At 42.3% G+C, this 17,176-nt stretch overlaps 1 protein-coding gene across 3 annotated transcripts in view; it reads right to left on the bottom strand.

Annotated features, from left to right (window-relative positions):
• Positions 1 to 17,176, bottom strand: part of MTM1 (myotubularin 1) — a 92,267-nt gene that overhangs the window by 25,043 nt on the left and 50,048 nt on the right. For all 3 annotated transcript variants that reach the window (XM_043458724.1, XM_043458723.1, XM_043458722.1), the window contains 2 exons: positions 3,018 to 3,101; positions 700 to 849 (listed from right to left, as the gene is read on the bottom strand). In XM_043458724.1, the coding sequence (XP_043314659.1) occupies positions 700 to 849; positions 3,018 to 3,101 (234 nt within the window). The remainder of the gene's footprint in view (positions 1 to 699; positions 850 to 3,017; positions 3,102 to 17,176) is intronic.

The following is a 17,176-nucleotide window of genomic DNA, read 5'->3' on the forward strand; positions in this document are numbered from 1 at the left end:
TTCAAAATCAAAACCAAAACAAAATAATATACTTATTATGAGATGTCCTGAAAACTAACAGAGGGGAAAAATTCTCTAAACTTTTAGTCAATATGATTTAGGGACACTTTAGTCAATAAGATTTATAGTGCAACTCATCCATAAATATTTAAGAACCAAAATACTACTATATGAACTAGGTCCAGTGATACTGTAATATACTGTTTGGGATAATCCGCACTTGTCTCAAGATTGCTAATGGTTTGAATGCAGCTTACAAACGTCATGCAGAGAGACGAATCCTAATAAAGGTGTTAAGTAAAAGCCTGTACTTACAGGCTCCATAACATAGGGTATTTCTAGTGTTGTTTCTAACATGTCAGCTGACACTGACCAAGAGCCTCACATTTGTTAATCACTGTGCTACAAAGAGAGAAGCCACAGAGACCCTGTCCTCCCTTCTTCCTTTTCACATGGTGTTACCTGTTCCCTCTCCTATATAAAACTACTTGAGTTCATGCTGTGTCCTTGACTGCAAGCTTCGGGGAGGGGAGGGGCAGGTGACGTCTTACTTCTTTCCCCATTTGGCCTGCTGCTTTGCACTCAGAAGACATTTCATAATAACCTGTGGGACTGAAATTCCAAAAGAGCGTTTCTCTGAATTACTTGACTACCATTCTCATGGCACCCTTTACAAAAGACATGAATTGCAGTACTCACTGGAATTCGGTTTCGGGATCGAAAAGTTGCAACTCTCCTGAGATCTTCATCAGAGGCACGATACGGAACCACCAAGAGAGCTGGATAAGTGTCACACAGTTTGTAGCACTTATTAATAAAAGTGATTCTCCAATGGTGATTGGGCAAGCCCTACAGGAGAAAAGGAATTTCGTGTCAACACGGAGGACTCCTCTCTGGGTCTGGCCATCGCTGGGTCTCCTTTCTCCTTTTGAGCAGAAGGCAAACGTGCGTCTGATGGCAGAGTGGTAACACTCTACTGATTCCCAGTAAGGGAACCAGATCGGTAATCCAGACAACAGAACACAAGACAAAACACAGGTGGGCTCCAAAATTCTAAACTGTCATTGATAAATGCAAATTCTGTTCAACTTGAGATCTTCCTTCATTTCATGCCAAACTCTTCTCTACTACTTGTACGGAGAAACTCAAGGTCCCCCCCTACTCACGCACGTTAAAGAAAAGTACACGGTGTAATCACGTGTGTCTAATTGAGGGTAGAAAAGCTATCAGGCAACTTCTACCCCCTACTCAAAATAGGGGGACTACTTCAACCTGCTCCAAAGTAGAAAGAAGCTAAGCTTGTAAAGAAATTCAAAATGTTTGTCATTGTCAATGTATGGCAGAAACAACTACAATGTTGTAAAGTAATTAGCCTCCAATTAAAATAAATTAATTAATTAAAAAAAGAAATTCACAGAAGGGAAGTAAGGAAAGCCCCTCTGGGGAGGCTCATTTTGCCACCTCCTAAGAGTTTTTTCAATCAAGTGGTTTGGGATGGGTGATTGCCCTATGGCTTGTGTGACAAATAGAGTCATCTGTATTTGAGGCAGCCTGCTAGTGTGACAGGGACACACGGAAGACATCTTCCATCCTACCGCCTACTCACAAAATTGGATCTAGTGGGGACAAGGTCCAGAGGTGCTGGAATAACTCCCTCCCCACACTCACAAATACAGAAGTACACACACAAAAGTGAGCCATGTGGGTGCTTGTTTTGGGAACAGGCATTGTACCTTGTCTTTAGGTCTGGCTCCATAGAGTCCAGACCAAGCAGATGAGTCTGATGTCAATTCCAATTAGAGAGTTACAAGTCCCATCAGAAAGGTATAAGAAAAAAAGATGGAATATAATGGCAGTCTAGAACAAAATACCTTCAATAGTTCATATATGCATGCAAGCTTAAAAACAGGAACTGTTTTGTTTCAAGCTAGAAGCTTTGACCTACAAAATAAGTCTTAATACTATCAATAATACTCCAACATTAACGTGCAAATAGTTTAATACATAACACTACAGAGGTCTCCAAAACATGCAAGATGTTTCAATGGTCCTTCTTCTGCCTCCATATATAACCCATAAGACAGGTTATTAATGAGAGGTACACACAGCCTTTGAAAATGAAATAGTCTAAAGCTAGCAACAGGGCATACTACTTCATATATGTGCTCCAGAGATAAATTCCCACACCTGAATTTCTGATCAAAACTAAACAGGGAACTCAGCCAAGAGGCCTGGTAGTGGAAGTGGTGGCTTAAAGGTTTTCAAGTCTAGTGTTTTGCAATTTGACAAAACTTCCCAATTATTTTACAAGCTTTATAGAATGAGATTGAGGAAAAATCTCATCACAAAACTCCTAGCTGTACCATGATTTGGTTATAGCAGAGGTCAAAGTGCAGCTCTTGTTCCATAAGAGGCACGGGAATCTTCTTTAAATGCCAGGAGACCTTCACCTCTGAACAGCAACAATACTCAAAGCCTCCTACTTTATTGTTGCAAATCAACATGCACGTGGGTAAAGTTTACTAAGAGAGCAATAAAGGCAATTCTCATATACACTCATCAAAGCTTGCCTGGAAAAGTCAACATTATAGTTCTAATTTATTTGAATCTCTAAGCCAAGATGAATATAACTGAAATCTAACTGCCAGTAATAGTTAAGCTCCCAAACACATAAATACATTGTGACATCAATTCCTGAGTAGTAAGATATAGAAGTTTGGCTGTTCTAGACTCTGAGTATTTGATTCATTTCATGGACAACATATAATGGATGTTCTTCATGTGGTAGGAAGAAAACGAACTTAGCCATGTAACCTTCAATGCAGCTTGAACATGGCCCTGTAAGAGCTTGTAGGCTTCACAGTACTAGACAGACAGAATAAGCCATGTTATACTACTGCTAGGGAAAAAAGTATTTAGCAAGGGTGTTACTGATTCTCAAAGAGCATGACCACAGGCATATATCCTCAGCAGGCACATTTGAGATTCTTCGCGTGGCCCAGTATCTACTGACTTACCTGCCTTCTGTATTCTTCAACTGGATTATAAACAGTCCATCCATCCACGTTAAACTTTTCTTCATTCAAAAACGCAAATATTGGCTAGAAAAGGAAAAAAAAAAAGCAACAGAATGTCAACTTCAGTGTAAAGGAACTAATATTCTACTAACACCACAACCTTAGATTTTTATTTTATTTTTTACCAGATTTGCCTATGATTAAATAACAATCTAATACTTTTTCTTCTTAGTTTTTTTAAAAAATATTTATTTATTTATTTTAACTGGAGGATAATTACTTTACAATATTGTGGTGGTTTTTGCCATACATCAATATGAATTGCCCATTAAGCCAGAAATAACAGTGGCAAATTCAGACTAGACTTATGCTACCCTCTATCTTGATTAACCATTACTTGTGAGACCACAGTTTTCTATGACTACAAACATGACTTTTTCATTTTTTAGTTTTTTTTGTAAATTATTTATTTTAATTGGAGGCTAATTACTTTACAATAAACATGACTTTTGGTGGTTTTTTTTAAAGTGCTGTTGCACAAAAATCAGACTTCCAGACCCAAAAACGTCCATCAATTTTAAGCAGTATTAGCAATCGATCAGGTAAAACACACTTAAAAAAAAAAAAGAAAAAGAAAACCCAGCAATGATTAGTAAACAGTGCCACTGTCTCTAAAGGGACCAGTGATGCATTAATCTATTTAAAAAGAGACAGAACATTAGGAAAATTCTTAAAAGAAAGAGACAGAACATTAGGAAAATTCTTAATTAACTTCTCTGTGAGTTCTGAATCAACGCCCTGATCTCTGAAACGACAGGCCTCAGCCCTCTCATCTCTTCTCTATACTCATTTTCAAGGTGACATTAAGGAATTTCATGGCTTCAAATACCATCCATATCCTGGTGATTCCTAAATATCTATCACTCTGCAACCCTACTGTGATCTTCAGACTTGGCCACACAAGTGACCACACCACAGCTAGAGAACTGGGACATTCACAACTCCCACCCGATCCTGCTCCTCCCAGTCTCCCCATTTCAGCAGATGCCAGCCCCATCCTTTGCACCTTGGCTTATCCTTATCACTTCACTGCTAGCACCCTGGTTTAAGGTTCTGCCACTTCCACTTGGATTATTATAACAACACCTCCTAACAAGTCCTCTGCTTTTATCTTTACACCTAAAGTCAGAGTAGTAGTGGCACAACCTAAGTCAGCTCAAATCCTTCCCCTGCCCCCAAATCCTCCTGTGGGAGCTTTTCATCTCACTTTGGGTAAAAGTGGAAGTACTTGCAATGGCCCCCACGGCCTTCACCATCTGGCCACGTCTCCCACAATGTCTCTGCTCTTCCACTTCCTCAGTCTGCTCCAGCCGTGCTGGCTTTGAGTGCTGCTCCCCACGAGCAACAAGCACGCACCAATCTCAGGGCCTTGGCGCCTGCTGTTCCAGTTGTCTGGAATCCTTGCCCTCATGGTTTCCTCCCTTACTTCTTTCACATCTCTGCTCAAATGTAACCTTAATCAATGAGCCTTTCTCTAACACCCTACAGAAAAACAACACACACAACCCCCACCCAACAGCACCCCTCATCCTCCTTCCCATTTTATTTCCATCACTTGTGACCATTTGACATGTATTTACTTGTTTGTTACTGTTGGACCCCTACTGTCCTCTAGACCACAGGCTCCGTGAAGGCAGACACTTGATGCTAAGAGCCACACTTGGACCTCAAACATTTCAGGCACGTTTATGAATCAAATAACAGCCAGATATTTCTTGCCATGAAATACAAAGCAACACATCTAACACTGAACTGGAGCTTAAGGTGGAAAAGAACAGATGTTCAAGCCAATATTTTAACTATCCAAATAAATTAGCTTACAATTACAAGAAAATACTTTTTTAAAGTATTATTTGCTAGTTTAAATAGGAAAATACGATGTGAACACTGAGTTGTCACTAACTCTGGCTCTACTGAAGTAAGCATTCTGTAAGAAGCAATGCTGACATTTTCTAAAATTGAATGTATAGGAATTACTTCCCAGATATTTTAATTTCTACCCTTTCCCCCCTTTAAGATAAGAGAACAAAGCAAGAGTTTAAAAACACAAGCTCTCAAGAGAGTAACATAAAGGTGGATTATTACCAAAAAATTAAGACTACTAAGCATTAAGACTACTACTACTAAAGCAAGGACAACATCACCCATTCATCTTTACCTCATTATTAAAAGTACAGAATTCCCTACAAGTGATTACTTGTTACAAGGCTAATTACAGCTCCTGCATGAAAACGCTAAAACCTAAAGTTAGCAGCTTACGTTTCTTGAGGATTTTACCTGTCATTTATTTTCACTTATAGACATGTAGTTTTTAAGGCTTTGAGTCTTTGAGAATTTGATTTGCAGGTTGCCATTTTCCACAGTGATTCCTACCTATAGCCCTGCGTCAGGTGGGGACACTGTTTGGGAAACACAAGTCCCATGGAAGGAACAGCTTCTAGAGACTGTCCCTCATGGGAGCGCACAGGGAGTCAGGTTCAAGGAGTGGTGATGATGTGCCCTCAGTGACCATGTCCCCAAACCCATCTTGCTTCCCAAGAAGGATTCAATCCCAGCTCAGGGAGTGGGCAAGGGGTTCAGAGATGGGGTTGGGGTTTCCCCAATGTGTGAGGCACTGCCTGGGCCCCAGCTCACCCTGCTGAATCAAGACCCTCCAGGGGAGGGTGGTGATGCCCTGATCCTGAAGGGCCCTGGATACACCAGAACACTAGGAATCTTCCTGAGGGCTCTGTGTGCTCAGCCTGTTTGAGGGGCTGCTTGACTTTTTTCTTTTTTTACATGATTTTTGAAATAATTATAGATTGACAAGAAGTTGCAGAGAAAGGTATAGGGAAGGACCATGTTCCCTTTACCCAGCCTTCCACACGTGAGCATCTTGTATAACCAGAGCCCAGTATCAAAGCTGGGCAACTGACATCAGAAAACAGACACTCTCAAGTGCTCACCCCTGGCTTCACATGAGCATGTCTTCCTTTATTCGGCTCTGTATGAATATTTGGGCATTTCACCAATTCAGATTCCTACTAGTCAAGAAATACCAGGCATGGAGACTTAAAAAAAAAAAAGCAATCTTATACATTTTTCCAGGATTAAAAATAGCACAATGTAACATTTGAAAAATGTTAAAGGACAAAGTTGAGATGAAAACCTCCAATTTCACACTAGGGAAGACAACTCTGACAAAGAGAATGTAACTTGTCTTTTTAATTTAGCTCCGTTTATCACTGTTGTGTCTTGTGGGAGCAAAAATCTGAAATGACAGCAGATTTTAGCTTTCACTTAATTAGCCATCATTTTTAAATGGCATTTATATAAAGATGCACCGAATCACTTTAAACATTTAGATTGGATTCATTGTTATTGAGTAGGTTCTATAAATACTGAGTGATTCATGAGCTTCCTTCTTTGAGGAGGGAGAATGGTATCAATGAGTTAGGATTCCTAGATCTCACGAAGGGCACTCAGAGACAGCCAAAGCCTTGTCGTGCTCTCTCTCAGAACTGGATGTTTGAGTGTCAGATTTATAAAAATTAAATACCACTCAAGAGGGAGACAGTTACAGAAGAAAACAATTTTCACAGTATTCAAGGAAGTAAATTGATAAGCTCTGTAAGATATAATAGTGCTTTCAAATGATGCTGTCACCACACAAAGCATGGTCATCAGTGGACACGATTCACTGCATCTCTGAGACCTAGCTTTAAAAATTCAGGGAAGCAGTCACTAACTCTTTCGGGATAGAATTTTGCAATGTTTGAACAAGAATCTGAGGTGTTTTTTCCTAATTTGATTTCAAAATTGAAGACATTAGCCTTTTTCAGTTTCCATCTACCACTGAAGGGTGCAGCAATGTAAAATTATCTCAAGAAACAAGACCGCTTCACATAAGAACAATAATGCTATCATTCAAGTTAGGAGGAAAAGTCTAAAATTTTAAGGAAGAACGATAGGAGGTGCTGAAACTTGGCAAAGTTTATACTTCTAAGCAACAGCTTCATGCTTGATACAGCTTTCAGCCTTTTACTATGACTTGACATAGTAAGAATTTATACAACTGCATCAAAAGTAATTTCATACAAAAGTCTGACAAAAGTCTCATAGGTCAAAAAGCAACCTGTGCATGAATTACCATTGCTACTTATGTTTGCATAAAGAATTCTCCTAGTTCTACCACTATCCTTTTCCCTGGGGAAAATGGCTTTAATATTCTTGAGTCACCCTTATCTTCATTTATAAATGTACATATTCACTTATTCAGGAAAGGACTATAAAAGTGCACTTGAAATGTCATTTCAAATCATTTTAGAAAAAGAACATTCTTTACTATTTGTCAAAATCATAATCATTTAAGGCTGACATTTCTCAGGGTTCATATGTGACACCACTTTTCACTGTAATTCTCTCTCCTGATAATTTTGGCCACGTCAATGAAAATGCCAATGATCAAATTCAGGTCTACCAAATAAATCTCTCCCCAGGCCAAAGCTTCAGATCTATGTAGCCACTGGCCTCCCACATACCCACACCTGGTTGTCCCCTAGAACTTGGGACTTAGCACAGCCAAAATGAACTTGTCTTCTCTTCTTCATTCTGTTCCTATGTTGCCCATCTTGACCACTGGCCCCACCATCAACCTGTTTACCCAGGTTGGATTCATCCCTATCATCCCATCTCCCCTCATAACCATAACTGGTCAATCAACAAATTCTACTGATCTGATCTTCTTGATCTTTCTCAAATCTGTTCTCTACTGTCCCTCTCCACTGTCCCATTTTAAGGACTCATTATCACACACCGAGAGGCAAACGATTAGAAATGATGTCAATATCCATCAACAGAGGATTAAATAAAGTATGAGACAGTAAACAGAATATTAATGAAGTGACGAAGCCCACTTGGTAAGCAGTATGTATTGGTAAATTTAGAAAGCAAGCTACGGAGGTGCATATGTAGCATGCTCCATTAGGGTCAAAGGAGGAAGGTATATAAATAATGAACTGCCTGCATTGTTTACTATCACTAGGTGGATAGCAGTACACTGAGAATGCTGGCTAAAGGGTGCTGGGAGGGAGCTATTTTTACAATTTTTACTGCTGCAGTTAGTTCACTCTATCTACTATAACAAGATACCACAGACTGCCTGGCTTAGAAGAACAAACTATCTCTCACAGTTCTGGAGGCTGAGAAGTCTGAGGTCAAGGAGCCAGCATAGTCTAATTCTGTTGAGATCCACCTCCTGGTTTATAGAGAATGGCCTTCTTGCTATACTGCACACAGTGGAGATGTGAAGTCTGACCTCTTTTTAAAAGGGCACTAATCCTATCATGGGACACCACCCCCATGACTGCATCAAAAGCTAATCACCTCCTATTGCCCTGAGGGTTAGAGCTTCAACAGAAAATCTGGGGGGACACAAACAATCAGTCCTTTAATCTTTCCTTACTTTTCAACCATGCGTACATTAGTCATTTAAAAAAATTCAACGTAAAGGCTTGCCACATCAAAGCCCTTTCTAAACAGAATATTCTTATAGGTCACTTGGTGGCTGCTAGCTCCTGTTCATTCATTCCACTGCCATTATTAGATACATTTAAGAAACATTTACTTAGCAGACACTATCTCTTATGAGGGGCTTCCCTCATAGCTCAGTTGGTAAGTCATTTGCCTGCAATGCAGGAGACCTGGTTTCGATTCCTGGGTCGGGAAGATCCCCTGGAGAAGGAAATGGCAACCCACTCCAGTATTATTGCCTGGAGAATCCCATGGACAGAAGAGCCTGACAGGCTACAGTCCATGGGATCGCAAGAGTTGGACACGATTTAGCGACTAAACCACCGCCACCACCATCTCTTATGAACAAGGTATTAAGTAGATAAAAAGGAGAGTTAGACACCACTACTGTCTTTAAAGAGTTAGAAATCCTCTGAAGGAGAGAGATGAGGAGGGAGCAGCTACTGCTCACATAAAGAGGAGCAGGTTAAGTGCCCTGAAAGGTACAGATAAAGTGCCATGGGATGCCAGGGAATGCCAGGGTTACTTCTGGACAGGCAGGCCTGGAGGGGTGCTAGTGGCATGGCAGATCAACTGGAAGGGTAAGACGACTTTGGACATGGTAACCTTGAGGACCACAAAAAAGTCACAAATGGAAGAAAACACGAGGCCATCAGCAAACACCTCGGTTTGGCAGCCAGCCCACAGGTGGATAGAAAAACAGGAGACCATGGAGAGATGTGGCTGCATGGTGGACAGAACAGAGGTTTGCATTTACACTGACAGGGAGGGATAAGTGGCTGAAGTTTCAGAGGTGAAGGGGTGAGATAGTCTGAGCTGCCTCCTAGGGGCAGCAACCTGACAGACAGCATGTGTAGAGTGGGCTGGATCAGAAACAGAAGTACAAAAATCAGCAAAAGCACCATCCCCACAGCTCAGAAGAGATGGAAACCTGAACTAAGTCGGGCTGGGGACGAAGAACACATGGATTTAGTAAATGTTACAGAAAAGGGAAACCTCCCACTGACCTTGATTTTGGAGCAGGAGGAAGACGGGGAGAAGGAAATGACAGCAATAGAGAAACTGGCAGCTCAAAGGAAGCTTGAGGGGGAAATGAGAGGTTAATTTTAAACAAAGGTTTAGGCATCAGCTGAAGTCAGAGCAATTAATGGGAAACACGAAGCCATGAAGGCAATGCTGGTCAACACAAGAACAAAAAAGACCAGGGATAGCACAGAGCAAGGATGGATTATTCTAGAAAACCCATATTTAGATGCCAGAAGCAAGCCGAGGAACTAGAAAAGAAGGGCCAGATGATTGAGACCTCAGAAGCCACAGGAGAGGTGTCTGCCAGCATGATGATCTAGATGCTCTAATTGATATTTCTGCTGACAACATCTAAAACTGCTAGATAAAACAGAAACCCTTTTTTAAAATGCACTCATGAGCCTACAAGGGAAGAAGAAACTCTCAGAAGCCCAAGCCAAACTGTGAATGGAATGCAGAGAACAAGAAGAGTAGGCAGAACTGGTTTCCGTGGCCTCTCAGGCTCCAGGAGATAAGATGTAATGCCCTGGGCTGGCCAAGATGGGTGTCAAACTGGAAACTTCCTTCAATAACACTGTACCCTTAGGGCAAGGACAAACAGGAAACAAGTGCTTGAGACTCAGAGGGAACTTACCTGTCTAGGTGAGCTGTGCTGAGCAAGAGAGCCTACAGCACAGGGCTGCCAAAACTCATACAACTTGCATGGTCCCAAAAACATCCTGCAGAGAATTTAATCTGTGAGTGCCCCAGGCTGGGAGTGTCCCCCAAATGCCTGGCAGAAGAAAACGTAAAACTGCCTTCAGTCCTGGCCCTGGAGTCTTCCCACAAATAAAGGCCCAAGGAATGAGTCCACAGGCAATCATCACCAACAGCCCAAGAAAGTAGGCCCCACAAGCCAGGAGACCAGGCCTGGCTGAAGAGAGAGGTGGTGAATGAAGTGGAAGACCCAGCAGCCCCAACACAAAAGGATGCTCTGTCAATTCTAACTTGGGACATCTGGTGGATATTTTATAAACATCTATTGCAGCTATTCAATTAAAAAAAAACACAAAAACTTTGAATGATGGTGCAGTGGAAGAGGCCAAGGTCTTACAGACTATCAATTAGGAGAATTTGTAGGGCCTGGAGTCACTTTCAAAACAACAGTTTTGATGAACTTATTTATAGGGCAGCAATGGAGATGCAGACATAGAGAACTTGTGGGCACAGTGGGGAAAGAAGAGGGAGGGACAACTGGAGAGAGTAGCATCAAAACATATACATTACCAAATGTAAGATAGATAGCCAGTGGGAATTCACTGTATGGCTCAGGGAACTCAAACCAGGGCTCTGTGACAACCTAGAGGGGTGGGATGTGGTAGGAGGTGGGAGGGAGGTTCAAGACGGAGGGGATATATGTATACCTATGGCTGACTCATGTTGACGTATGCTGGAAACCAACACGGCATTTTTTTTTACATTTTTTTAAATTGGAGGCTAATTACAATATTGTGGTGGTTTTTGCCATACATTCACATGAATCAGCCATGGGTATACATGTGTTCCCCATCCTGACCCTCCCTCCCACGTCCCTCCCCATCCCATCCCTCAGGGTCATCCCAGTACACCAGCCCTGAGCACCCTGTCTCATGCATCGAACCTGGACTGGCAATCTATTTCACATATGATAATATACATGTTTCAATGCTATTCTCTCAAATTATCCCACCCTCACCTTCTCCCACAGAGTCCAACAGACTGTTCTTTACATCTGTGTCTCTTTTGCTGTCTCGTATATAGGGTCATCGTTACCATCTTTCTAAATTCCATATATATGTGTTAATATACTGTATTGGTGTTTTTTTTCCTGGCTTACTTCACTCTGTATAATAGGCTCCAGTTTCATCCACCTCATTAGAATTGATTCAAATGCATTCTTTTTAATAGCTGAGTAATATTCCATTGTGTATATGTACCACTGTTTTCTTATCCATTCGTCTGCTGATGGACATCTAGGTTGCTTCCATGTCCTGGCTATTGTAAACAGTGCTGCGATGAACATCAGTGTACATGTGTCTCTTTCAATTCTGATTTCCTCGGTGTGTATGCCCAGTGGTGGGATTGCTTGGTCTTATGGTAGTTCTATTTCCAGTTTTTTAAGGAATCTCCACACTGTTCTCCATAGCGGCTGTACTAGTTTGCATTCCCACCAACAGTGTAACAGGGTTCCCTTTTCTCTGCACCCTCTCCAGCACTTATTGTTTGTAGACTTTTTGATAGTAGCCATTCTGACCGGCGTGAGATGGAACCTCACTGTGGTTTTGACTTGCATTTCTCTGATAATGAGCGATGTTGAGCATCTTGTCATGTGTTTGTTAGCCATCTGTATGTCTTCTTTGGAGAACTGTCTATTTAGTTCTTTGGCCCATTTTTTGATTGGGTCACTTATTTTCCTGGAATTGAGCTGCAGGAGTTGCTTGTATATTTTTGAGATTAATTCTTTGTCAGTTGCTTCGTTTGCTATTATTTTCTCCCATTCTGAAGGCTGTCTTTTCACCTTGCTTATAGTTTCCTTCATTGTGAAAAAGCTTTTAAGTTTAATTAGGTCCCATTTGTTTATTTTTGCTTTTATTTCCATTATTCTAGGAGGTGGGTCGTAGACGATCCTGCTATGATTTATGTCAGAGAGTGTTTTGCCTATGCTTTCCTCTAGGAGTTTTATAGTTTCTGGTTTTACATTTATATCTTTAAACCATTTTGAGTTTATTTTTGTGTATGGAATTAGAAAGTGTTCTAGTTTCCTTCCTTTACAAGTGGTTGACCAGTTTTCCCAGCACCACTTTTTAAAAAGATTGTCTTTTCTCCATTGTATATTCTTGCCTCCTCTGTCAAAGATAGGGTGTCCATAGGTGCATGGATTTATCTCTGGGCTTTCTATTTTGTTCCATTGATCTATGTTTCTGTCTTTGTGCCAGTACCATACTGTCTCAACATGGCATTTAAAGCAATTATCCTCCAATTAAAAATAAATTAATTAAATGAAAACAACCCTCCCTCCCCAAAAAAACCCAACAGTTCCCCCAAGTTGCAAGGCAGGGAGTTGAAGGGAGGATGTGAGGACCAGTGGTGAGCGCTGTGCTTCTGGACATGGAGGGCGGCATGGGGAAGGGGGGGACAGTCCAGCTGGGATCACAGTCCCCAGAGATGGGCACAGGGAGGATGGCTGGGCATGTCTCAAGACCAGGGGAGAGGGCAGTGGAGAGAGACAGAAAAAAGACAGAGGGCCAAGTCTTGCAGGAGGCAGGAAGGGAGGAGCTTTAAAAGCATGATTAGACCCTCTATGAGCCAAGTTTACTGTTTATTTAAGAAAAAAAAATGTCCTGGTCAGAAAAAGAGATGGAGAACTAAGCCACCCTTTGGTGTCAGGCAGCATCCAGGCTGAGAGGTGAGTGCACATGTGTAGCTTCTCATTCAATTCCCGGGTGAAAATGAGCTTCTGGTTGTTGGCTATTAAATCTGTAATCAGCCTAGAAAGGAAGAGTCTGCTCCATTTCAGTCTGGTTTACAACCTCAAAGCACAGAAAAAGTACCCCAGGTCATTCATTCTCAGTTCGGAGGGTCAAAAAAGAGGTGTATCCTCCCAGCCCTGTGTCGTATCCTTTATGGAATTATTTTGGTAGGCAAGCACCATGAGAAGTGCCATGAGAACACAAGGGGAAATGGCACTGCTCAGGACCACATGGAAGGGCAGGCTGGGGTTCAGTGAAGCCAGGAAGAAAGACAAGCACCCTGCTCGCTGCTCTCCACAGAAAAGGCCTTGGAACCCGCAGCATCTCTCCTGGGGTCAGAGCCAGTGGATCTTCTCCCCTGGGCCCAGAAGATGGTCAAATTTACTAAAGCAAACACCAGAAGACTTTGCAAGTCTCTGACTGACAATCAGCTCACAGAAGAACAAAAAGTAGGAAATATGGCGATACCATAGAGCCGAATCCAGAAAAGGGGCAAGTGCAGAGACACAAACCTGAGTGAGCCATGTTACTCCACAAGCAGGGTCACAGGTGGAAAGAACAGAAAACAACTTCTGAAGAGCTCTGTGTATTACCTGGCACCGCTGCCCATAAATTCCCACTTCTACTTAAGATGCTTTTTGGCTTTCACACTCTCAAATAGAAGACTTTCAACTAATCCTTTGGCAAGGTACAAGCCTCAATTGGTTAATGAGACTACTAACTGTTACCTGTGGAGCATCTTTTTTTAAAGGGCTTAAAGTGTCCCACATATGATCATAATGACTTTTCTCATATTCTTGAGAAGAGTGGGTCAGAGTTATCATCCTTATTCTCTCCACCTGCTGGGAAACATGGGGCGCTAAGAACAGAAGCACTGACATTTATTGGGCATTTACTCGTGCCAGGAGCTCTTGTAAGTACTTTTCATTTAATCCTCACAAAACCCCTGTGGGGTGGAGACTGTTATTATCCCTATTGGAGATGAAAATACTGAAGCACAGAAATATTACATGATTTTCAAAGTTGCGAAGCAGGTAAGGGACTGAATTGGATTCAGACACAGACCTCTGGATGCCTGGGCCCCATGCTGGCAACCACCTTGCAGAAGGGACCTGCAAATGACTCCTGCCACTGAGCCTCCCCAATCCAGGCCACTGGGAGCCTGGCAGCTGGGTCTCAGGCTCCATTTCTTCTAGCTCTACATTTCCCTCATGTGACTCTACAGACCATGAGTTTAATCATACACTCAAGCCTTTCATTTAAACAAATGTCAAGAAAATCCACACAGACCTAAAGATACATTTAAGCAACTGTATTAGTGCATAAATGAACTTAAAATGCACTTTATTCTACATATGCTATCATTATCAAACATCCTAGACTATGATTAACAGAAAGCCAAAGACTTTATACCATGACCCAGACACACACAAATAACAGATAAGAGATGCTCTTAATATTTTCATGACTCAATAACAGATTGGGATTCAGAGTTTAAAAAAGAAAAACTACCATCTAAATCTAAAATTTGTATTATCTCTGATGATTCCATCTGAGTAAAAAAATGAGCAAACAATAAAGGATATCAATGAAAGAGGATCTTAGGCATTGAACATACCATTCCAACAATTAAACTACTTTTCTGTAGCAGTATCAGGCTCTGCTCATATGTACACCGGCCTTTAGAAAACAACCATGATATCAGAGGCATTGTCACATTTCTTATCATAAAAATGTATCATTTTCTTAGAACTAGTATTGACTTGCCATGTTGTTTGAGAAAATGGTACAATTTCTACTGTTTGAAAAGCAAAGCAAAAATAAAACAAGAAAATAAATGTTCCAGTTCAAATAGAAAGTGCAATCTAAACAATTTTCAAGTCTTAATGGATTGACCTAATATAGAACCATTCAAGGTAATGGTTTGGGATCCACTGTGTGTGGCTAAACGGCTCCAAGGTCAATTCAAAGTTTCAGTCCCAACTGAACACACTGAGTGGTGAAAATACTAATGGGGAAGGACGCAAGAGAGCCAGGGCCGGTGTGAAAGAAAAAATCTCACTCACATGCCGCTTGCCTCATGGCTCGATTTGGAACCCAGCTCTCTTGGCCTCCAGACACCATTTCACCGACACAACTGCAACGTTACTTCTGGCATCCAGTGCCAATAACAATCACTGAGATAATCTGCAGCTGCTTTAACAGTTTCAGTAATATTAACAAAGTGCTATTTTTCAAGCAGGGGCCTTTGTATTGTTCCATGCAATCAGGCTTAGATTACGCTTCCAGGAAATCCCTTTCTGGCACACTCTCGCATTCCCCACTGTGGCAGTTTGGAAACTTTTCTTCCCCTCCAGTCTCAGAGGAATAATTGTCCCTTCTCCTTTCCCAACCTGCCCTGCAAAATGGGCTTCATCCCATGCCCCCACCCCACCCCATTTCCTGCTCAGGAAAGGAACCCTCTTCTCTCTTGCTTCCCCTGCCCACCATCTTCATTCACTTATTTGGGATTCTCAGGGAAACACATCTTCCCTCCAGCTGACTGCTACCACTACTTTGTGTTTTGAAACACCCCTTGCTCTCTCTTTAAACCTCCATCAACTGGCTCCCATCCCCACCACTCAGACCACCTCCTGCAATTCAAAAAAGTTCAACCAGTGTATGCCTATACTGGACACTGGGGAGGCAGGATGAAGAAAGAGTGTCCCAGGCTCAAGCAGTCCACAGTTAGGGGGTCCAGTCCCCAAGGACCTCTTCCTGAGCGTCCTCCCCACCCCCACAACTTCACACACTCATCATCACCTTCTCAGAGCTCGCTCTGCCTTTGGCTTCCACAGACCCCAACCTGCAGGCTCTCCTCATCACCTCCTCATTCACCTTGCTGGCTTCTCTGGTACACACCAGAGCTCCTCAACCCAGGACCTACAGGTGAGCTTCCCAGGGGCTCCAAGTCCCCTAAAATTTTACATCCAGTTTTGTACCTAAGTGTGTCTGTCAGTGGAGGAGAAACCCTAACTTGCACCATGTTCCCAAAGGAATCCATGACTCCAAACTGATGGAGCACCATGATTCCAGGTCTATACCTCTGGACTGTCTTCTGAGAGGTGGGCCTGCAATTGCTACTGGAAACTCTTGTCAAAAGGTGCTAACTGGCCCTGCGAGCAAAACAGAATTCCCCATCCCTCCTTCCTCAAATGAAATCCGTTTTTTACTTCCCTGCCCTGCTATCCCTCAGGCCGCAGACCTCAGAAGGAAGGATGACTCAGCCTTCCTCCCCGTTCTCCGAGATCAAACTATCGCCCAAGCATGTGGTCTCCACCTGCACCACCAGCGTCTCGCTTGGTCCTCCCTCCGACCCCACTCCCGGCTTCATTTATTTCAAAACCTTCACTAAGTCTCCGCTACTTCCCAAGGTACAAGCTCCTGAGTCAGCAGATCCCTCCACCTGATGCGCCCAGCTCGTGCCCCCTCCTCACATCCCATGCTTTCTGGTGACCCTAATACACACTCTCCATGTTGCCAACTTACCCTCCCTAGTGCTGAGGGTCAGGATCTTACCTCTGCCTAAAAAACCACCTCCTCCACCATCCTCGTCCACAGGAAATGACAACCATCCTCAAGGCCCAACCCAAATAACTATCAATTCCATGCAGGCTTTTCCAGCTGGACCTGTTCCCTTCTTCCTGGGAATCCTCAGCTGGCTTCCCTGGCCTCTCATGGCACTGGCTATCGACCAACCTGTATCAGAGCCATACGCATTTGTCACATCACTTCTGTCACATCCCCAAATGTAACCAGGTCTCATTCATCCTACTACAACTTCTTGTCATCCACCTTCATGGCTCCCCCCACACCACCCAACACACTACCCTGAAATGAATTTGACTGATGAAATACCTGCACACATTGAATGGAATAGCAGGGGCTAATATTCCAAAAGCTATGTCAATAGCTGACCTGTTTTTATCTGTATTTTGTATTGTTTTGGTGAATAGTTTTTCTTTTTTAAGATGACTTTGAGTGGTTAAAACTTAAGAGAATGTAATTTTCCACAACTTTGTATGAGCCATTCAG

The sequence above is a fragment of the Cervus canadensis genome, chromosome X (genome assembly GCF_019320065.1).
Source record: "Cervus canadensis isolate Bull #8, Minnesota chromosome X, ASM1932006v1, whole genome shotgun sequence".
Lineage (NCBI taxonomy): Eukaryota > Metazoa > Chordata > Mammalia > Artiodactyla > Cervidae > Cervus > Cervus canadensis.